Source organism: Curcuma longa, chromosome 3 (genome assembly GCF_044706935.1).
Source record: "Curcuma longa cultivar G26 ecotype Majalengka, Jawa Barat chromosome 3, ITB_CL_G26_1.1, whole genome shotgun sequence".
Classification (NCBI taxonomy): domain Eukaryota; kingdom Viridiplantae; phylum Streptophyta; class Magnoliopsida; order Zingiberales; family Zingiberaceae; genus Curcuma; species Curcuma longa.
In genome coordinates this window covers 17,277,057-17,302,683 of record NC_133863.1, presented here as the reverse complement: position 1 = coordinate 17,302,683, position 25,627 = coordinate 17,277,057, and the positions used below count along the sequence as shown (strand labels likewise).

The following is a 25,627-nucleotide window of genomic DNA, read 5'->3' as shown; positions in this document are numbered from 1 at the left end:
TACAGCACTGGTTTTGAACCACAACCAGATGGAAGAGAGTTGAGATAAATTCAAGAAACTTGTTGCATGCAAAATATAACACCAAATTATCTATTTACATTCCCTATAATGCAATTCAGGCATTTAGTGAAAAACATCTACCTCAATTAAAGTTAGTTGTATTTACATCCTTTTGGTAACATGTAACAAAATGGAAGCTTAACTATCTTACAATCTAAATAAACCTTTTTGGTTGATTGTCTACTAAAATTGGACTAGCTTCCTCAAGGTAGTCATCTGGACCATCTTCGTCGTCTGAGGAAAGAAGGGAAGAGCCCATCCAAGCCTTGAAGCCTTCATTAACGCGTCTCTCCATCTCAGGAGTTGCTTCTGTCGGTGGCTCCAACATCTCTAGCCCAAGATTATGACCAGCATAGTTACCCTCATCAAGTATGACAGCTGCTTTTCTTCTCAAGAAATAGGCAGTTCCGCCATATAATATGACCAACCCCCAACAGGCAATCTCATAAGACCAAAAGAGTGGTACAGAGCAGCTATTTCCCATTGTCAGAAGGCTTGACCCAAGAAAAAGAGCCATGAGACCAAAGAGTAGAGCAAACACAATGTTGAGAATCGACAGACAGCGGACTCCACCTGCAAAAGTGAAATAGAAGTGGAACAAACTGAAGGTAAAATGCATGCGCTGCTATGTCAAAACAACCAATCATTCACTAAATAAAATATTGAAATGGTAATTTGTTATAAATTCCCTCAAATGAAGATCTAAAATAATTGGTTGTGTTAGTAAATGATGAAACAGTGAAAATTAACCAATTGTGAATATTAACTACAAAGTATAGGCATAAAACCTGAAGTTTGATTTTGTTAATAATTCAATGACAAGCAAATAATTCAATTGTTTTTCTCAGTTTTCCCATGTAGTTTGCCATTCACTTGAGCTCAAATATAATTTAGTGTCATACTTTTCAACATCTTAGGAATAAAAAATGCACATTCCCATTATGGTTTTGCAAGTAACAGAAGTATAGACTTTATTCCTGTTGTAATGGAGAAACTATTAGTTAGATACCAAAATAGTCCCCACTACCTAGGTTCATTTTTTATCAATGTAAAACTACAAGTACATTACAATTTGGTCCCTAACCCAGTTCCTTGATTCGGCTTAGAAAGCTATTATGAAACCCAACTTATTATAGATATATTTAATCCTTATTCCTTTTAAGAACTTAGAAAGCTACTAACTAATTGTTATAGCTGAATAATGGTGTGACAATTTGGTTCCAATGCACCTTTCTATTTCACAAAGGTATCTACATCCCAGTTTGGTTGTCACAATACTGATCGTCAGCTCTTTGAGAGCATACCTAAACTTGATCATTAGTTTTTAACCAAAATAAGCTCACATATAGGCTATAGCCTAATTTCTTTTTAGCCTCTGCACTAAATCTAGATACGACAGTTTGCTTATTTAATCAGATCACCTCCCAAAATGATGCAATGCCTTATATAGATCATCTATAGTAACTTGTCCAATCAATATCAGTGCACCTGACAATCTGAAGGTGACACAATTTTAATACATAAGATCTTTTCTTCCGGCATTCTTAAAAGATCTAGAATTCTAAAGGCTACCTCCAAATTATACGCTAGTCTTGTAATTGTTAGGTACTATTTCTGAACTAATTTTTTGTCCCTTTTTGAATGAGTTAATGGTTTTCTTGTCCAGGCATCAATTGGCATTCAAATCTATGAGGATACTGATTGGCTTAGCTCCCAACTAAGTTTGCTCCACTAAATCAAATACATATCCCATTAGGAGATAGATGTCTCCCCCATAAGTAGGCCACCTCTATGCTAAGAAAATATGTTAAGCTATCTTTAGTCTAAAAATATTAATGAAGACAGTCTTTTAACCTCATGATACCTATAGACTCACCATTAGTATAATGATATAATCTACATGAAAATAAGAAGAATAAGCATCTTAGATGGAGAGGTGTCAACAAATTACCAAACCATGCTCTAAGGAACTATAACAAATTGTACAATGACATCTCATACTAGACCACTCTTGAACAATAAATGTTGCACTATGTTTCATGGTCTAAAATCTCATACTATGCCGAGTAAAAGGGTTGTAATGTATTATTTCGGTAAATCACTGAAACTCAATACCACTCGGCACCAAAGTTCAAGTCGTACCGTAATTTCAATCTTTGACTAGAAAGATATCATTTTAGTATTGGGTTGATGCTCTAATGTATTGTGTCAGTGATAGATTGGAGGTTAAAGAGGAAGGAAATGAAACAAAGAAAGGAGACATTCTATATGTTGAGTGGTGTCAAGTTTCGATAATTTAGAAGAATGATATATTTCGACATTTCACCCGGCATCGTACAAGATTTAAACCATGCTCGGTTCAAAAAATGTGACTTTCCTATGCTTCATCTCCTTCAACTCCAATCCATTACTTGCACCATGTATTAAAATATCGGTACGATACCAGTATCATTGCAATTAACACGGCTCGAGATTTTGAACATTGCTATGTATATTTATGCACTATAGAGGATTACATTCTTGGTATTCAACTGACAAAGGGACACACAAAAACATAGTTGTCAAGGTGAGAAAGAGTTGGACTAGCGTAATCTTAGTTATAAGAAAGTGTCTAAGTAATCCACTCTATGGGCGTGTTTTTTTTATCCACCAATAAAGCCTTTCGTAAATCGACAATAGTAGTAGGTGATGTCATCCTAGCAACCTACAATGAACTTAGTAAGAGGAAGAGGTATCAAAATAGCTAAATGACAATGTAGCACACGATAAGAAAGGAGAAACGAGATCAGGAATAGAAGAACTACGAGTACTTTTCCAAAGGGCAGTAGAAATAACCAAATCAAAGGTTGGATTTAGAACATGAGGCGTTAGATGAACGACGACAACTTAATATAGGAAAAAAGTTTTAAAAAATATTCAAGAAAAGTCAACTCATTCACTCATGCCTGATTATTATTTAATCAAGATATGCATTGAAGTGCAATTAGTCGTCAAAGTTAGGGTCATCATCCACAACATATCTAGAGCTATATCAATTGCTCTTCTCCGGAAATGACAATTCTTTAGAAGCTCCATATCATATACTTATATGCATACAAAGATAATAATAGTATTCCAAAGCTCCAATCTTATTACCATGGATCTAAACTGGTTCTTCATAAAAGTATAGTTGGTATTATGATCTCAATCCAAATAGCTACATATCTCAGGCATCTAATAGCAATAATGTTTTTTCCTCTTATCATGCTGATCCTAGTTCACTTAAAATTGATGAACCTTTGATTGTATCACATGGGTTAACTCTAGTGGTATCATATGATGATTTAGTCTCTTCTAGCCATATGACTACCAGCTCTAGTATCCCACCAAATGACTCTTCTCATGGTAATAAAGAAGATTTGATTGAGCTATAAAACTTGACCTTAAATGAGCTCCAAAACTAATCCTTAGAAGATTCCCTTAAGACTCAATCACTTCAAAGATCATATCCAAACTACCATTATTTTAAGGTAATCCTACACACAATGACATCTTAGTGGTACCATGAGATACCAAAAGAGGAAGTTAAACATGATAAGCATAATAAAACCTAGAGTGCTGATTTTCTTTTGGCTAGCCACCTCACTAGGGTCCGCACTAAGATAAACATTGATACTAAGGAAGATATTATTGAATATTATAAAATATTGATATTCATTTATGAACACAAATTGCCTTATAAAAATACTATATGAGAGTCTTTGAATGTTGACTTTTGTCATATAGAAGCCATGAAGCATTTATGCCTCCTCATCCAATTGTATTATTTCCTTATTTGAATTGACAACCAAAAAAGATCCAGTTATAAATCAAGATTTAAAATATCATTTTGTGCTAGAGTTTCAAACTTTCACGAAGCAGTAAAGTTTTACCTTATTGACATTCTGCACACTTTGGCAGACTTCAACTATGTTGAGTCAACTCATAAGTGTTTATCTATAATCCTCTTCTATTTAGTTTATTTTCCTTTACATATAAGTATATAGTGATTAGAAAGTCAATTGAATTAAAATTTTAAACCAACAAATTACAAAATATAGTATTAATACTAATTTAAATAACAATTTCGCAGAAATTCTAGTATTGGTACTAGTTTCTCCAACTGTTCAAAAAATATGGCACTGTTAACCAGTAAGAGTTAGACATGGACTGCACAACTGAAATTGGAAAAAAACCACAGACACAATATTTTAGACAGATCTCTATTTCTTTGAATCTGATATCACTCCTCTTTACTAGTTTCAACACTCCAATTGGTGCTTCTCCTCTTTCCCTCTCTTTTTATAGTATTTCATATCCTTCCATGATCGACATACAAAATTGAATGATAAGCAAAAATGTTCATGTCTCAGTCAATTCTGGATGACATCTCCAAGATAGGTCTAAATTGGTTTCACCATAGCTATGACAAATGCACAATGGCATTCACTCAGCCAACTTAGTATCATCACTTGTCAATAAGCAAAATAATAGTTTCACCCAAAGGATTATAAGGTGTCCCAAGAAGTATATCCACTCCCTAACAGCTAGGCAGTATGTGTGAGCTTGTGCGATCAACATTAAAAAAGTATTAAAATAGGGTCATACACTCACTTAGGATTCCATGAGGAATAATTCCCGTGGTATCGCAACATGGTATCAAAGTCAATTAACTCATTGATCATCCTTCACTTGAGTATATGCCCACAGATGACCTAATTTTCTCAATGCGTGTTCAAGTCTAGCAATTGTTCAAGTCTCAGTGTCTATTTGAGTCTAGAGTCTTAGACCCTCTAAGCAAGAGCCCATCGTTTGAGCACTTAGTGTGAGCACTCAAATGTACCCCATTAGTTGTGGTTCATCCCCTCCATGGAAATGGCACCTAGCGTTGTTGCAACACCTACATGGGTCTCCCAATGCATCCTCCGCATGAATCTCCCCGAATATCCTCTAGTGAGTTTATCCTTGCATTGTAACCCACGCTTTCAACTCGATTGACACTTCATGCAAACATCCATGTCTTCAAGTATCGAGACCGTTAGATTGACATCTTCATTGACGGCCTTCTTTGTCACCTAGTATGACTTGATTAAGTGTTGTCCGTCAACCCACTTGTAAGTCTACTCCTCAAGCCCAACTCCAACATTCAACCTCCCCTATTGTAACATCCTGTTGGGAATGACACCTACTCAACTCAATTTTTTAGGCCAAACAGTTTGTTGTCCCAGTTTAGTATTAAGAAGTTCTGGATTTTGAAATGTAAGTATTAAGAAGTTCCGGATTTTAAAATGTAAATTTTTCGAGGAGACCACCCCCCCCCCCCCCCCCCAACCTTCGGCCACTCCATGCCCTCTAGTCATTCATCTTTCATTGTCTACTTCAACCATTTTTGTTCTAGCAAAAGAGTGCTCACCACATATCCTTAAGCTTGCAATGAATTTATTGCCTATCAGTTGCCAAACATAAGTCCCATAGCTTCGCCTTCTCCCCTCTAGAGTCACAATTGTACAGCTTATCCTTCTCTATAAAATTTAAATTGGATAGTTCTCAATCATTCCAACTTTTAAACTCTAGAATGTGAATCATGTCATGCTAGGTCCTCTTTCCTTTTTAGTGTTTGAGTGTGTCTCTACATCCTTTACTTTTGTTATTCAAATATATCTTGGATTTAAGTCAATTTATTTCTACTTTTGGATTTAAATATTGTTGGGCTATGAAGTCAGTATACGAGCAAAAGATGAAAGTTGTAGAAATGAGGATGTTGAAGTAGATATGCAGACATACGAGGATGGACAATCGAGAATATTAAAGAGAAAGTTGGGATTACACTTATTAAGGGAAAACTTCAAGAGATGCGTTTAAGATGATATGAGCGAGTACTTGAGGTTCAATAAATACTCCAGTTAGGCGATGTAAGGCAATGAGAAATACACACATTAATAGAAAAAGAGTGAAACCAAAGAAGACTTGATTAGCAATGATAAAATAAAATAAAATTCATTTAAATATAGATTATAATATAGTAGGAGATCAAACTCAATAGCATAGGAGGATCCATAGAGTTGATCCAACTTCGTGAGATAGAGGCTTGGTTGTTATTGTTTATTATCTTCATCGATAAGTATTTCCTCTATGTTGAAATTAAAAAATATTTTGGCATATATATCAAATGTCTTTGTAGTGATGATGTTAGAGAATATTTATTCACTCTTTTCAATCATTTCTATTGAGTGATGGACTCTTGCCACATGAACCCAACAAAATGATATAAAAGAATGAAAAAATTGACATTTTCTTGAGAATATTCAAATGTCACTCCACATGTATGTTCCTCTTTTTGGGAGATGCCATTCACATTGTGTTATCTCATCAACTTTTTGCCATCTTCAATTCTTTAGTCCAATTCCCTTCACTATCCTCTTCCCACAATGTTATATATTCTCTTCCACTAGGAGCCTTTAGATGCACTTGCTTTATTTGCATGCTCTCTAGTAGTGATTAATTGTCCTCGTAATTTATCAAGCCATTTTCCTTGATTATTACCGTCATGGATTAAAATCTCATACCGTACCGAGCAGCACGGGCGAAATATTTTGTTCCACTTGCCGACCGACAGGCAGCACACCGACACGCCTCGCGCAAGACCACGCAGACGCCTCGTACGAGGCCGCGTAGACGCCTTGCACGCGTAGACACCTCGCGTGATGCCCACGGCCACGCGGATGCCTCTCACAAGGCCTGCAACCGCCTCGCGAGGCTGCAAGCTTTTTATTCAATTTATTTTTTCTTTAACTGTGTATTTTTCAATTTTATTTTTTTAACTATTAATTGTTTTCTTTAACTGTGTTGTTTTCAATTTTATTTTTTTAACTATTAATTTTTTATTTTTTAATTGTTAATTTTTTTTATTTTTTAATGATTAATTCTTTCCCTCTTGATTCTTTCTCCTTCCTCCCCATATTTTAATTTCTTTTATCCTTAAATATATGAAAAAATTCCTTTTTAATTTTTTTTATTCCTTTTCTTAAATTTTCTTCTTAAACTGATTAAAATAAATTAAATTTTATTTAATTTAAACCTATTTGATCCTAACCATTATATCTAGACATTAGTTAATCCTAAATTAATTTTACTCAATCTTAATTTTTAAAATATTAATTTAACCTAATAATAAATATCCATAATAATCAAATATTATAATAATATTTTTTATTTTATATATTTTAAAAGTACTGAAATCGTATCGGCATGGTACGATACCGAAACCGTATTGTTCTGGTCATAAATCGAAACTTTGATATGACTCAAAATTTTAAACCATAGTTACCGTCTTTGAAATATCACCCTTACTACTCTCCTAATGTATATTGTATCTTTATGTCCAGATGTGACTTCTCCAAGTTCACTCCTTTCTTTTCCTCAACACTATTTCTATTGTTTGAGCCAATATTAGGAGTTCTTCCTTTTCCCATTTCATTGTCTTCTCTCTACCTTTGCTGATGGGCCTCCATACACCCTCTACTGCTACTATCCACCACCTAAGGCACCTCCCTTGTAGGCATATAATCAACAACTGTCATAAAATCACTTCAACGCCTTCTCAAGACTCTTCTACTTTCTAGTTGCTAGTGGCTGTCATGAATCCCCTTTTGACTTGGACATTCCTATTACTTTTTGAAAGGGCACTCATAACCATTCTACTTTCTCATTTTATATCTTATACATCTCTATCACCCAAATAGTATCCTTGTATCTTCTTTGTCTTCGCAATTCATTCTTAGAGGTTTCTAATGCATTTTTAGATTCATGGTGGGCAGACTATGATTGATGAGGTGGATGTTTTACACTCACTCAAGTGACATTTAGGATATGATTCGTCTTCCTCCAAGGGAATCTACCACGGGCTGCAGATAGGTTTTCTATGTTAAGTGATCCTAAATGATACTATTGATTTGTTTAAGGCTCATCTAGTGGCACTCAATTTTATAGTTTTGACTACCTCAATAGTCAATACATTTCTCTAATGGTCAAGATTGCTTCACCCGCCCTCTTATCATTTTCCTTCACTAGCCCCTTTATTAGCTTGCCATTAAAAATGTCCCTCATGGCAGAGGTCTATATGAACCAATCTCGAGGCTTGTTGCTTAAGGGGAGGTCGGCAAAAATGTTTATACAAATTGAAACAATCTTCAAGAGGTTGATTTGAAATTTTCAATTCAACTCTTCTACAGTATCATATGACCAGAAGTATTATGCAGTGATGATAATATCATCACTGCAATGATTCCGTTGGAATTGTATAATTAAAAATTTACCTCCATCACACTTTCAGAATAAAAATTGATAACCTTAAGTGCTTCCTTGGTATAAAGGTTGCTCTAAAAAAGTATTTATCTCAAAGTACAAGTATGTACTAGATGTGCTCGAGGAAATAGTAGGCTAGGTACTAAACCAACAAATATTCCTATGGATATTAATGTTAGATTAGTACGAGGGAGAAGGAGCCACTAATATATTATTTGTAGTTAGTTTGATTAGTTAATCTTTTGAGAGCCCATGTCATACCATTGGGTAGCAGGTACGAGGATTCTACGTGCTAAAAAGTGTTCCAAAAAGGTATATGTTATTTCTTAATCAAGGTTATCTACAAATAGTGAGATACTCTGATGCAGATTGCATAGCTTCTCTTCCAAATAGACAGTTTACATATAGCTATTGTATTCTCTTAAAAGGTAATCTTAATTTTTAGAAGAGTAAGAAGTAGACGGTGGTGGCAATGTAAGTGTAGAAGCAAAATATAGTGTCCTGGATTTAGTAAAATGTAAGCCAATTCAAGTTAAGCATTTGATGACTGAGTTAAGAATGCCTCTATGAAGTTCATAAAACTTTATTACGACAATTAAGTTGCAATGCATGTAGCTTCAAATCTTTGTAAATAGAGGTTGATAGAAACTTTATCGAAAAGAATATCTAATATAATGATATCACCACCCTTTTGTTAGTTCTAACAATCAATTGACAAATTTGTTGACTAAATCATTAGAAGGGCATAAAGCTAAATATATTTAAAACAAATTGGATTTCTATAATATATTTGACCCAACTTGAGGGGGTGTCATGATAAAGGGCTCATGTGTAAATACATAAACGGTAGAGGACATACTTATAATTTTCCTTATTGCCTTAAAGACGGAAACTTGAGATTCCATTAGGAATAAAATTTTTAGTTCTAGACGATATTGTCAAGATAGGCCCAATCTCAACCGATATCGCCAAATCTATATTAGCATTAAAGCACAATGGCGTTTACTTGAGTCAACATAGTCTCAGTTAGCAAACAAAATAATAGAGGTAGTTCCACGGTTTGAAATGTCAAATTGTGTCGGAATTTCATACTTTGACTTAAACAATACTATTTTGGTACCGTGTCACTGTTGCGATGTATGGTGTCGTTGGAGAATTTAAGGGGATATAAAAGGAGATGAAATAAAATAATAAAAGAAGACAACTATATATCTAACTTTGAACTTTATGTCCCATTTCGAATGATATAGTTTTGACATTATATTATATGAACAAAAGGTATAAAAAAATAACATACAATATTTCAATTCATCTTGATGTGTTTTGTAGGTGTCAAGAGGTGTCGAATGCTAATATGACAAGATACTCACCGATATGATTGACACAATGATACGTGATAGATTTCCTTTATCAAGTCAAGTAGTATGAAATTTCAGTAATTTACTAGAATGACATGTTTCGATTGTGCAACCCACACAGTATGAGATTTTAAACCATGGATGGTTCTAGGAAAGCGGTAGTCAACTCACTATCTAATACCTAGGTAGTAAACGAGAGCTTCAGTAGTAAACATTAAAATATTATTAAAATAGTTCATACAATTCAGTTTGTAGTCATAAAGACAATAAAAGAGTTTTAAGCGGATTCAAATATGGTAGAAAATGCAAGCTACTTGAAACAATAGGGTAAAAGATAAGGTAAAAAAGATATATAGAAGAGGATAGAGGTACCTTGTTGTGAACAACATAACCTTGAGTGGTAAAAAGAGAAGAAAAATAGAACAATTATCAAGTTTTTATCCCATTGAGTAGGATCGACTATATGGATCCGAAATTTCCTACACCATCACCGGCACCAGCGATGGCGGGGACTCGACCCCCTATCGCCTTATTTTATCATTATTAACTAAGTGTTTTTTTTTTTCGGGGTCTCTATTCTTTATTAAAACTCGATTAATGTGTATATTTGTCGTAATTTTAAATCAGCTAATTACCCCCTATCTTATTTTATCATTATTAACTAAGTGTTTTTTGGTCTCTCTTCCTTGATTAATGTGTATATTTGCCGTAGTTTTACATCAGCTAATTAAAAAAATAAATGAGGAAAAAAAAGAAAGGGGGGGGGGGGGGGGGGGGGGTTGCAAAAGATGTGTGTATACGTACTCCTACACCTATTGCACTAAAAAATTGAGAGAGAGAGAGGGGGAGAGAGGGGGGCGAAAGATGTGTGTATACGCACTCCTACACCTATTGCACTAAAAACTTACTTTTTAAAACTATAGTTTTGTCATACCAACTGATACCAACTAGCATAACTCTAAATGCCATTACTACTATTCTTGTAGAAAAGGGTGCCCTAATTAAAGATAATAACAATTCACTTGGAGCCAAGTTCTCCATGGTAAAACAGAATAATATTGTTTAAATTGTGAATTTCTAATTTGGAAATTTTAAACTAGGAAATTTTACATTTTATGAGTTTTAAAAAAGATCTATTTTTAAGCCGCTAAGCAAAGTAGGAAAAGTCTTTTTTTTATTTTAGTAGGATAAATTATTTAAAAATTTGTTATTTGTTTACCAAATTTATGAAGTTAATTTTAAAATTGAGTCAATAGTTGGATCTTTAAAAGGACCCAACCTCTTTTTAGATCCAACTTATTGAGAATCAGTAGTTTAATAATATTTTTCGCATGAGATTTAACATTTCTATTGCTGCACCAGTTGGTGTTAGAGCACTAGGTGCTACAACACCTAGTCTCTTCTCAAACAATAGAAGCTTTTAAGATAAACTTCTCAAAAGATTAATTCTTGTGGTTTTGATATATTTAAGTATGTTTTTGGCATGGTAACTTACAAGGATTAATTTAGACAATCTTACATGCATCCAATTGTATGTACGTTAGGTATATCCTAGGTCAACTCACTGTTTATGTATCTGAAGACCTCGACCTTACAGTCCATGTCGGCATGCCAGCATGTCTGAGAGATGATTGGATGACATTTGTCGAGCTCCCCAAGCTCTCCTCCAACTATTTAGAGCTCATCGAGCTCTCCCCTGCAAATAGATGGGACTCCCCCAGATCTTACAACTCTTCACCTGAGCTCTTCTCTCAGCTCTCTATCCTGAGTTCTTGAGCCTACTTAGGGTCACACCTAAGTACAGTCTTTCTGCCCGTCTCTGACACTATGAATCATACATGGACATGACCTCCCATGCTACCTGTCATTGAAAGCCCAAACCATGCTGCAACAAGACCCTTGGGAAATAGTGATTGTACCTCAACATGGCCGCCTACACCTGTAAATGCTAAGGTATATCCATCAGAAAGCAGGTCTGCAAATCTCACACACTAGTGTTTTTGTATTCTCTTTACCACTACTGTGTGACTTAAACATCAAAGAGGCTTTGTCAAATCACTCTGGTGCCCTCTAATGCTCTTTCTAGTGTCTAGGTTGCCATCTTCAACTTTGGTGGGACGGCCTCCACCTCGACAACATCCACATCATCTAGCCTTTGCGCCATCGCCAGCGAGTTCAACATCCAACCTCAACAATGGTTGCCTGTGCAAACGATAATTCTTGTATGTATTTAGTTTGTGAAAAGCATTACAACCTCTACTCCATTGTAATTCTAAACAAAAGAGTCACAATCCTTGTTCTCAATTTTACACTTGAATCCAAATGGTTAAGTTAAATTTCCTCTCTACAAAACTAATTCCCATGAAAGAAAAAGTACTTACCCCTTCTGGAAGCACAGAAGTTATTCTCAACTATTTTGAGGCATGGATGACTTCTCGGAGCAGCATAAGCCACTGTCATTCCTACAAAATAATAAAAGCACAATAACGCATAAACTATATTTGATAAAAGACAATGAACTAGGTATTTTTCCAACACACAACAAGCTTATGAAATGGAAATAAATGAAAGGAATGATAAGCTTTGGGATGAAACTTATGTCTCATGCAATGTGTATCCAAGTTCATTAATATAGTAACTGAAAATTTAAGGTTGAATTATATTTGCTAAAATATGAAAGTTTGAAACTTTTACATGAATACACGATTAAACAAGATATATGACTAGAAAAAGAAACCTCGTAAAAAGAGAAATACACCTCACTAGAACATTTATCCGGCGATATCAGAAATTTTCAACACTAGTAAATGTAAAGTGGCATATGGGAATACAACTTTATGCATGTGAAGCCTTACACTGATTTTTAAAAATTAAGCTAGATTTATCAATGTTCAAAATAGATAAAACACAACAACTATGGTCAATGGTCCATACAACCAGTAAAGCAATAATGCAATTCATGGGGATACAATGAAGGCTTCATAGCATATATGCAATTCATATCAAAATATTTAGCATTTGTAATAATCAAAATAAATATGTTATGCATTTCTTACAAATATGCATGTACAATCAAACAGTTAAGGATGATGGGAAAGTTTAAAATATTCTTTTGTGTCAAACTATCAATATCAGAGTATCAGCCCTTGGCCAAAACAAAAAGGATTTCAGTAATGTACCATATGTTGGCACTCGACACGCATCAAAAAAGCATCAAAATGGCTTTGGATGAATTATTTCTTTAATCCCTTTTACTTGGTTTGATTATGTTAAGAAATAGGACTATAGCAATTAAATAGTCAATTAACATAAAATTAAATCCCTAGCCATCATGCATGTGGCCAAGCTAGATTCACCAGATCATTGTTTGGATCTCATTTGCCCATATAGATATCACTGAAACATTAGATAACTAGTTATAATAATATTCTACAAAATTCCTTTTATAAAATGAAGGACGAGCAAGTAACCTAGTCAAGAATAGCCTTAAATAAATTTATTTGCCCTATTTTTCACATGATACATATTGCAAAATCAACCTGCATTTTTAGATAAATTTATAAATTTTTAATCAATTTATAACATATTGACTTATAATTTATATCACATTTAATTAAGAAGCTTCATTATAAAATGTTAAAAAATATAATTTAAAGTCTGTGTAGCACGGATACTCTGTTTAATTTTTTTTTGAAGTACGGATACGATACGGATACGATACGGATACGATACGCCGATACGCCGATACGCGTGTCGGATATGTGAAGAATGGTACCGTTGACTTTTTGTAGATTTGACTAATCGGATACGCCTTGGATACGAGAGGGATACGCCTTGGACACGGGAAGGATACGTTTTTCTGATACGTTTGGTTGAAATTGCAAAAAATTAAAACTTTTGGAGGCTAAATCGAAAACATTAAACTTTGAGGGTTAATTTAGAAATGTTGAAAACTTTGGAGGGCAAATTTGTCTCTTGATGAACCTGAATTGGAGGCAATCTTATTTACTGATGAAGATAATGTTGGTGATGGACAGGGTGATGATTGGTGACTTATCATGATTTAGTGATGAATCTGATAATTGACTATGTTTTTTGGTTTGTAATGGATATTATGAATGATGATTATGACTTTCTATCTCTACAATTTTTAATTTTTAATATTACACACACATCGTATCCTAGCTGTATCGTATCTTATAATTTCAAAATTTGTCGTATCGCCGTATCCGTATCGTATTTGATACGATACCCGTATCCGTATCCATGCAACTTAGTTTAAAGTGCAATCTAAATTAATTAAATAAAATTAAAATCATATTAATTGAATTTAATAAACAGATAATTTTTATCAGATTTAATTATTATGTAAAATATGTTAACAAGTTAGAATTATAATATCAAAGTTTAAAACTAATAAACTAATTACTCATTTACTGAACTTGATAACTTAAATAAATTATATAATTAATAGTTTTATATTTATGGAAAGTTAATAAGTTAAAAGGGTAAGACTGCCTAGAACAAACCCTTTCCCTGGGACCCTGTATCGATGGGAGATTTATGCACCGGGCTGTCCTTTAAAGTTAATAAGTTACAACTAATAAGCCAGAAAATTTAATAATTTAAAATTTATAAAATGTTTTATAAAACCCTAATATTATTCTCTCTCCCAACCCCTTTGTGTCTACAAACCCCTTCACCTTGAATTTGTCACATCCTCTTCTCTTACTTCCATCAAACATCGCACGCTCTCAACCTCCCACTTGCTTGAACATCACACATCCTCCTCCTGCCTTTATTTTGCATTGGATCAACACTTGTGTTCCTCACTCATTCCATCATCACTTCCCACACCCTCCCCCTCCATATGTGTTGCACCTATTATCAATCGTTACCCAGCCTAGGGATATAAAGTTGAAACTGTCCAAATAGGCAAAGTGATTCATGTAAAACAATTAAAGTAATAGTACAAGCATTGGGTCAACACTTGTGTTCCTCACTCATTCCATCATCACTTCCCACACCCTCCCCCTCCATATGTGTTGCACCTAGTATCAATCGTTACCCAGCCTAGGGATATAAAGTTGAAACTGTCCATATAGGCAAAGTGATTCATGTAAAACAATTAAAGTAATAGTGCAATAGCATACTGAATACATAATGTAGTACTAAAATAATAATAACCTAGGCAGTACGTAGTAATTAGGAGGGATCATTAAAATAGAATCAATCAATATCTTGTAACAAAGCATCACTAATACCACATACTATTAAAGGATTAAGATCACAAGTTGGTATAGAATACAGCATGAACGGATCATGTTGTGTGCTTCACAAGTTATTATTAAATTAAACAGGTTAGACAGGTCAAATTGTGTCATGTGGCATGACATGTTTAATTAAATGGGTTGGCAGGTCAAAAACAAGTTGTATGACACAACCTGTTTAGCAAACATACTCATAAGAAATTTTTTTTTAAAATTAATTAATTAATACGCAAACTTGAAAATATAATTCACAAAAAGATTCACATACAATAAAATCAAATATTCATATTATAAAAATTCTTACAAAAATTAAAGATGCAAAAAAGCAATAAACATATATATCAAACAGAGGGTTATACTCCTATGGAACCCCGCATTGGTGGGAGCTTCGTGCATCGAGTTGCCCTTTTAAATGTTTGACTCATTTATAATCCAAATCTCTTTTAACTCAACCCCAAATCCATAAAATTGCAGGCATTCTCAAGTAAATTGTCAAGAATGTTCCATGATGCTATAACAAAATCTTATCATGAAGGTTGCTCCATGGGGATCATAAAAATGCAAACTCTGTTAAGATCTCCTTTTTTCTCAAAGATAAGTAAATACATAATAGGATCTTTTGCTCATATTTATTCACATGTTGAATCATTAAGCAAATTACTCACCAATCACCTCAATATTTTAAAAGAAATAGAAAACAGGACCCTGTTTGGCAAATCAATATATCAATGCTCAACATGGTTTCATGATAAGCTCTAGTTATGATCAAGAAGATTTAGAAGTAGTCCCAACTTGTAGATTGCTAAGTAATAATCCATGTTATAGCGATGTGTGTCCAATCTTTTCTCCTCTCACTAGAATATCATTATATCTACATGGTATACCTACAAGTCTATAATAATCTGAATATTGGTCAAAATGCCAGGATTATTTTGTTCCAACTGTTCTTTAAAAAAAAAAGACAAGAAACAATTAATTTAGAGGTGGCAAGTTAGATTATGTTTGTAGCATTCACCTCTTAATGCTATGCTTTAAATCAATTGTGTAGTACTTAAATTGATTGTAGCATCATCTGGGAAGAATCCAATGTTGCCTTCTCCTCTTATATACATCTCAATTTCACAACCAACACACGGATGGATGAAGAGAAGAAAGCCATTAGCTTTGAATCATTTCTACTTTGTTCGTTTTTTTTATTTCCTTGGGCAAAATATGAAGTGGATGGTCTTGATGATTTAATTCTAATATGCTACCAATGGAGCATTCTTGTGTTGTATCTTAAGACAAGGTGGCAAACTTCACATCTGGAGAGTCTCGTAGTGCCTGCTACACCTTTCAGTCACAGGTAAAATTTTTGAATTTTATTAATAAACCAGGCATGCTCATTTCTTCACAGGTAGTGTTAGATAGTTTCCTTTTTGGTGACTAAATCACTAAACTAAAAATGAAATTAAAACCTAAAATTCAAAGTAACTATAATAAAATAACTCATCCATCCACATCCACATTAATAATAATAATAATAATAATAATAATAATAATAATAACAATAATAATAATAATAATAACTGATGTGGAATGGACACACATACTTAAAGGAGTTACGTCTTCTCTTTGCCTATAAATAAAGACACAATAATGATCCATTATGAATTGAATTGTTTTTGGAAAGAAAGAAAAGTGAAGAGAAACCAAGATGTGCAAATTAGCAATTGCATTATAAAGGCTTCATCATCAAGCTCTAATATGTGAAATCCTTTTAAGAGTCAAAAGATAATAAAAATAATAATTACATGTAGTAAGCCTAAGTTCATAAATCTATGAGTTTCCTTTCGAATTGTGAATTTAATGTGATGAATTATGAATTAATAAATATGTTAATGGCATTTAAAATAATTAATTGATTGATAAGTGTTAATGACATTTAATATCATTAATTGATAAAAAAATATTATAATATGTGTTGGTTTATTGTTGTTTATGCATTAAGTTGATGATTATGATCTATATGTAAGATTTTATATTAATTTAGATAGCTTGAGATCAACAAAGTAATCAAACTAGAATAATTAAATGTCAAAAATAAAATAATCATTCATTCATCACACTTACAAAATGTCCATTAAGAAAATGATGAATAATCATTAAAACTATGGATTTTTCCCAAAGGAAAATTTGAACTTAACCAAAGAGTTCAAATTCTTAAGTCAAATATATTTTATTTATCCAAAGATGGCATGTGTTTCATTGAAGATTTTAATTTCTTGATAATGTTGTAAGACATTTAATTCTAATAGCATGTTGAAATATTTGCCCAAAGGTGTATGACAATATACCCTAATCATTTATATGTCTTATTTGCAACAATTTTACTTCATTCACAAGCTTCTTCTATTAATGTATTTAATGGGTTGAACTTCTCTGAATAGAGTGAGCAAGTCAATTCCATTTAGAAGTGTTGGATATTGACTTAGCCCTAAACCCTAAACACTATTAAGGAAAAATTAGAATGTTAATGAGTTGATCAGTAAACTTATTAGTAAAGCATTGTTCAAGGGGCTAGTAAACCGTTGAAAGCAAAAGACCAACAGTTTTAAAAAGAAAATAAAGGAGTATTAAAGCTCCTCAAGTTAAGAAGGAACACAATAATGATGTGTGTTGCTTCTATAAGAAAGGACACTATAAAGGATTGCCCTAAATGCAAGTCTAGGTTCGAAAAGAAAGGTATATTAAATATTCTTTGAATCTTGATGCTCCTCACAATACTACTACTTATGTATCCAATTTGATGCAAGGATTCCTTACAATCCAAATACAAACAGAACTAAAATTTTCTTGAATATTGGAAATTGTATGAAGGCTCCAATTGAAGACACAAGCCTTATCATTTGGTCTTAGATACCAGTTATGTCTTATTTATGACATGAGCGTTTAGGCATGTATCTAAAGAAAGAATAGAAAATTTGATAAAGAATAAGATTCATCAGAATGTAGAATTTACTAATTTTGATTTATATGTGGATTGCATTAAGGGAAACATAACAAGAAAGAAACCACAAAAGCACTCAAACTTTTTAGAATTATTCACGTTGATGTATGCACGTTGGTACATGTGTGGACTGATGGACTGTCGTTAACCTTTTGATATTTCATCTTTTAGTGGGGAAAATGTATTTTATTAGCTTTATCAATGAAGTTATTAATACATCTATTTATCTTTAAAAATCTCAAATAGTAAATAATTTTAAAGTATACATTAATGAAGTAAATACTTTTATACATTAATGAGATTAATGACAATTAGACAAGAAATTTAAAATTGTAAGGTAGGGTGAATATTATGGGAAATATGATGAAACAAGACAACATTGAAGTTCATTTGCAAAACTTCTTGAAAGACATGTCATATGCACACAATATACTATATATGCGCCTCAATAAAATGGTGTGGCAGAAAATGCATACTCACATTGATGGATATTGTTAAGAGTACGATGAGTAATTTATTATTATCTAAATCATTGTGGATGGATGCATTAAAAACAAAAGAATACTTATTGAAAAGGCTTCTTAATAAAGTAGTTCTAAAAACTCCTTTTAATGTAAAATTCCTTAATAGTGAAATTAGTAAGAGTGAGGAATGACGAGATTGGGCATAAAGGATGTTAAGGTAAATAATTATTTATTTATGAGTGTTCTTTTGTCAAATGATGTTTTAAAAGTTGTTCCAGTTGTTGAAGAATGTCACAACAACATTGAACAACATTTAAGTGATGAAATATCCCTTGGAAAAAACTAATTCACAAAGGACGAATGCAAATAAGTTAACTCAAAAACAAGGAGATCAATTATTCCAGGAGATTATGAAACTTATTTACAAGAATTAGATTATAGAATTCATAAAGATTCACAAGCCATAGATAGAATATGTTAAATTAAAGAAATAGATTGATACAATGAAAGCATTAAAATGCATGTACGAAAATGATGTCTAGGATACTGTTGAATTGTCAAAAGATTCCAAACGAGTTGGATGTAAATGAGTTTTTAAAACCTAAGTGTGACTTAGATGGTAATATTGAATGATATAAAGCCTTGTTGTTAAAGGATACACTCAATAAGCTAACATTGATTATAAAGAGATATTTTCATCTATCTCAAAGAAAGACTCATTAGGTATTATTTTGGTAACAGTGTCTCATTATGATTTAAAGTTATATCAAATGGATACAAACATAACCTTTTTAAATAAAAATCTTAAAGAGAAAGGACCAATGTGAAAAGTTTTTCAATTGAAGAAAAAGTTCATTAATGTGTAAACTTGGATGTTAAAATAGTCATTTTAAATAAAATCCTTAAAGAGGAAGGACCAACTTGAAGGATTTGCAATTGACAAAAAAGGTCATATAGTGTGTAAACTTAAGAAATCAATATATAGACTTAATTAAGCTTTCAAGCAATGGTATATAAAGTTTAATGATGTCACCACATTTTTTATTTTGAAGAAAATGTTCTTTTGATCATTAAATATACTGAAATATCAGCAGAGGAAAAAATTTGTTTTTAATTCTATATGTTAATGATAACATACTTGCTGCTAATGATTTGAGCATGTTGAGATGAAAGTCTTTTTCTCGAAGAATTTTGAAATAAAAGATATGGTTAAGGCATTCTATGTCTATGTGATTCGAATTGAAATATTACGTGATAGAAGGATTATTGAAATTGTTATAAAAAACTTATATTGAAAGAATTCTTGAGAAGTTTAATATGGAAAAGTATTCAAAAAGGGGGACAAATTTAATCTTAGGTGATGTCCAAAGAATGATATAGAATGAAAACAAATGGATTTAATTCCATATGCTTATGTTGTAGGAAGTCTAATGTATGTGCAAAATTGTACAAGACCATATATTAGTTTTGCAGTTGAAATTCTAGGCATGTACCAAAGTAATTATGAAATTGATCATTAGAAAGTTGCTAAAAAAGTTTTAAGATATCCTTAGAGCAGCAAAAATTACATATGCTTATGTACAGAAAAACTAATCTCTTAAAAGTGGTTGGTTATTGAGACTTAGATTTTCCAATGCATTAACAGTAAAAAGTCTACTTTTAGTTATTTTTTCCTTTTAGGAAAAAGTGCTAAACAATTTGTTATTGCCTTATCCCGAATGGAAACCAAATTTGTGGCATGTTTGAGGCTATAATTCATGCATTATAGTTGTGTAAATTTATTTTAAGACTTGAAGTTATCGACACTATTACCAAAACATTACAAATTTATTGTAATAATTTTGCAACGGTATTCTTCTCCAAAAACGATAAATAATCAAGAGGTGTCAAGCATATGAAATTAAATATTTTGTCGTTAAGAAAGAAATTTGGAAACAAAGAGTATCTATTGAGTATATTAGACATTATTGATCTGCTAACTAAAGATTTACATCCAAAGATATTTAATAAATATATACATAGAATGGGTCTCAATTATACTTTTAATGATGCATTAAAGTTAACACTCTAAGGTCACTTATATGTTTTTGATATACATAATTTCTAATCATGGTGCGTACATTATTCCATTATAACATGAATTGCCTAAGAAGACTATCATGAAATTGTCATTTATAGGTTTAGTGTGGTAGGAAGCTGATGTTTGTGGTATATGAAAGGAAGTATATTGTGTGATCAATATATAACTGCTATAATCCATAATCTATAATTAGTGTTTTGGCATATTAGGGTAATTATGATATTTTAGAAGGATGAGTTTTTTATGCTTATGGTCATAATGCATCATACTACATTTTAAGTTTCAGTTTTGTCTAATTTTTAGGAAAATAGGGAGAATGTTATATAGTTGTCATTTTTTGAAAACTAAATAAACTGATCTAAAAATAATATTAAACTCAACATAACTTCATGTAATGGAAAGTTATGAATAAAATAACTCATCCATCTCACATAAATAATAATAAGAATAACTTATATGTGATGTACACACAAAATTAAAGGAGTTATACATATACATTGGTCCTTTCTCTGCATATAAATAAAAAACGCAATAATGAATGATCTATCATGAATTGAATGTGTTTTTGGAAAGATAGGAAAGTGAAGAAAATCTAATATATGTAAGATAATCACTATAATGGCTTTATTATCAGGCTCAGGTATGTGAAACTCATACATTTCAAAGAACCTTTTAACAAACAAAAGATAATAAAAATAAAAATAAATAAATTTTGTAGTTATTTCATAAATTTTAATATAGTGCTATAATTTTGACAAGGTGCCTCACCAACCAATAAACAAAATTGAGGACACGTCATGTGGCATAGCCTTCTATACAAAATTGTTAAAGAAAATCACCCTAGAATTCACTTTATATTTACATATACCTAGTAAATTTGCCAGGGAACCCACTCTACACATGATACCAACTTCAGAAAAATATAAAAATAATACTTCACTTTAGAAGGGCATACATTTACTCTAGATATTAAAAATAATGACATTTTACTGAACCCCTAGCACTTCACTTTCACTAATACCAAATCACGCACTAGACTTTCATATTTACCAAATCATGCACCTTTTTCCTAAAATTCCCCTCTATCTATTCACGCACTTATCCAACCCACTCGAGCCACCGAAATACATTTTAAATCTTCAAAAAAGGGTCATGTTTTATTTGGTTTTGAAACTACTATTTGTCTCCTTCAAAAGAAAATTGAATTTTTTTAAAAAAACTCATAGCGGGCTAAATAGAGTGTGGAACTAAGATTATAAGGTACAATTACACTTAGAAGAGTCCCAAGAATACATTAGAGGTAGTTTCGATTAAATCTGACAAGTCTAAGTCCATCAGTGAGTTCTATCAAAACTGACGGATGGTTGTACATGATCCAAATTCAAAAATTTTGAACATGATCAAACTTGCAAGAGTCCTAAAAATACATAGGCGTTGTTATTTAACTTCATTAGTAACTTTGTGATAAAATTACATAATGTTGAAATTTTTTCAAAACCTCACAGCGGATTAAATAGAGTGTGGAACTAAGGTTAGAAGGCATGGTTACACTTAAGAGACTTGTAGGAATGCATTAGTCCTACTTTTAATTTATTTGGATATGTGATGTGTGAATCATGCATATATTTTCGATTTTATTTAGTATATATTTATTGCATTACATGAGTATATTTTGCATAAACTTTATGCTTTTGCATTCATTTCATCTTTTTAGTTCGGATGACTACTCTTTGTGTGTTTTATTGACAGGACATAGAGATCTTGGCGTTGAAGCGTGTTTGGAGACACAAAACTGAAGGAACAACATTGCAGCATGATCAACAACCAGCCCATGGTAGCCACCACCACGGCCGTGGATCAACCAAGAGTTAAATTTGCTAGCGGAGCATCAGCCAGAGGAAGCCGCAAGAACCACGACCATGCTGTGGCACCTGCCACAGCCGTGGTACATTATGAGCCTTGATGAGAAAATTTTCAACACAATCCATGGTCAACCCGTGGTAGCCACCACGGTCGTGGATCACTAGGGTTTTGGTAGTGGCTCTCCCTTATATTTTAGAAAATTTTATTATATTTTGGTGGCTATAAAAAGAACCAAGGGGCACCGACTACAAGGATGAAGGGTTTTCGTAACAGGAGACCCTAAGAGAGAGTCATTCTCCAAGACATCCAAGGAGCCAGGAGATTCCAACCATTGAAGAGCACATGGTGATCTTCCAGAAACGTCAACGACATCTACAATTAGATTCCTTCTACACTTTAATCTCAATTTTGGATTGTAGAATGTTTTCTTTGATGTTTATGGTTTGTTTCTCCATCATGATAGAATAATCTCCTTAATTCTAGGATTAGAGAACAATCCGATCTTACGTTAACGATTGATGTTTATGATTTCTCTCTTTATTAATGATATGTTTGATTCTTGATTCAGTTTTAGTGTACTTAACAAAACGTTGACAATTATGAATGTATTAGCGTATGTTTACAATTATGAGAGATTAAGGGACGAACTGAGAGGTAAACCTTAATCTCGGATCTATAGAATTGGACTTGAGATTTTTATCACGAAAGTAGTTCAATTTCTCTCAAGGATAACATTAATTGTCACATAACCTAATGGATTTAGCTTGATTCAATTATTATAAGAATAATAGTTGCATAGGGATAAACACGTCATTGTATTTTGAGAGGAAACATCAATTACCCTAGGATAAATCACCTTCAAGCATAATCTAACATTGAGGTAAGAGAGAGAATCACAATTAAATTGTCAACAGTCATCGTGGTGAAATCAAAATCCTAAAATTGTCTCACAAATTAATTTTCTCATCGCTTTTCATTAAATCCTCTTAGTTTTAATTAGTTCCTTTTTACAGCTATTCCTCATTTCGATTCTATCTAGATAGTCTGCTTTGCACATAGACTGGTACTCAACAGCACGGTCCCAAAGGACGATATTTTATTACTTGATGACGACCGTGCACTTGCGGTTAGTACGCATCAATGTGTCTAAGGTCATTATATGCCCTCTAACCTTGGTTTTATACCCTAGATAGGCAATTGTGAGTTTTTGAAATTTAGATTAAATTTGGCACAAACTCATTGTTAGATTTAGGTTTATCATATTCACTCAACACCAATGTGTTCCTAAGACTCCCCTGACTCTGACCATGTTGAAAATTTTCGATTATGAACATTATACCCTTGGTGACTTTTGGCCAAAACTTACTGATAGACTTAGGCTTGTCGGATTTAGTCCAAACCGGGACCAATGAATTTCTAGGAGTCTTCTAAGTGAAATCATGTATTCAACCTTGGTTTCACACCCTAGATAAGCTGTTGTGAGTTTCTATACTAAATTTGGCACAAACTCATTGTTAGATTTAGATCTATCATATTCACTCAACAACAACACTAATATATTCCTGGGACTCCCCTAACTCTGGCCATGTTGAAAATTTCAAATTCTAGATATTGTACGACTATTAATGAGTTTTGGCATATGCTTCGGCTTATTGAATTCAATCTAAATCAGGACTATTGCATTTCTAGGAATCTTCTGATTGTAACCATGCCCTCTAACCTTAGTTTCACACCCTAGATACACTGCTGCGAATTTCTGAAAATTATATAACTTTAAGTAAATTTGGCACAACTCATTGTTGAATTTAGACCTATTATATTCACTCAATAACAATATCAATGTATTCCTAAGACTCCTTTGACTCTAACCATGTTAAAATTTTCAAATTATGAATATTATACAACCATCAATAGCTTTTGGCTAAAACTCACATATTATACAACCATCAATAGCTTTTGGCTACTTATAGAGAGACTTACCAATGCATTTCTGAGAGTCTTTTCAATATAATCATGTCCTCCAATCTTAATTGTTCTTTGGTAAATCGGATGGGTCAGATAAGTGCATGTATAGACAGAGGGATATTCTAGAAAAAAAGGTGTGTGATTTAATAATATGAAAATGTGATAAGTAATTTAGGTATTAGAGAAAATGAAGTGCCCAGTTCAATGACATAAAATTACTTTTTAAAAGATAAAGGCAACATTTTTCCGCAGCCTCAAGAAACAATGCAATAAATGTTTTCCAAAACTAAATATTGAGAAATTACGAATGCATCAAAGGTGCTAGTCCATCAAGATACTAGACGTTGGGAGCTTCGAATCAAACAACAAAAAAAGAAAGGGTAAGAAAATTAAAATAAACCTGACCTGAGACAAGGTACGCAACAGAAGCCAAGAAGATAATTGCAGACGGTATGAAGACCACCGTCCAGTAGAAATCGACCACTTCCTGGTCCGTCAGATAAAAGGCTCCGTGGTACTGATGCAGTTCCGACTCCTGGCTCATATTCAGCTGCAGAGCCTGGAGAACCTTCCAATCACGGCAGAAGGGGCGCTGGCTAGCCTCACGGGGGAAAACGATGCTGAGGTTCACAATGACGGAGACAAAGACGACGAAGCCAACGGTGGCCGCGGAGGCCGTGACGAGGGGCCGCTGTAGGCGCCCCCAAGCTCGATCCTCCTCCCGGAGCCTCTGATACTCGTGATTCGGCATAAATGCCTGCCGAAGGGCGTCGCCGATGATCGCCATCGACAAAGGAACAAAAACGACAGTCCACCGATCCAATCAAGAGACTTTGAACATGGGGGCTCACCGAGATTCCTAACCCTGAGGCAAGCTCCGGAGAAAATGAATGATCGTGGAGCTGGATGGAACGGAAGAATGATGCAGGAGATGGAATTGAGCGTGAAATTACTCTGAATCTTTTGTTTCGATGTTCTTCGAACCACCCCTGATATTGATATTGGGCTCATGCGAGAGCCCGAATCGGAAGCTAGCTAGCTGGACAGGACTTCATGCATTTTAGGCCCTAATAATTTTTAGTATTAAATATTTGCCATTGATACTGATTAATTACGGAAACGTCCTTGCATCCCTGTTTCAATAACAGGTGGAATTCATCACCCTAACGGTCTCACACGATTGGTCTCACGATCATCTGTGAAAACATTTGCCGTTGATACTGATTAATTACGGAAACGTCCTTGCATCCTTGTTA

The 25,627-nt window shown here is 33.2% G+C and overlaps 1 protein-coding gene across 1 annotated transcript; it reads right to left on the bottom strand.

The window, feature by feature from the left end:
* LOC141825223 (uncharacterized) lies at positions 1–25,320 on the bottom strand. The gene is made up of 3 exons (XM_074712609.1): positions 24,777–25,320; positions 12,122–12,202; positions 1–633 (listed from the first exon to the last, which is right to left on the bottom strand). Exons 1-3 carry the CDS (start codon positions 25,156–25,158, stop codon positions 215–217), a joined length of 882 nt encoding a protein of 293 aa, XP_074568710.1. The 5' UTR covers positions 25,159–25,320; the 3' UTR covers positions 1–214.
* Positions 25,321–25,627: the final 307 nt, after the last annotated feature.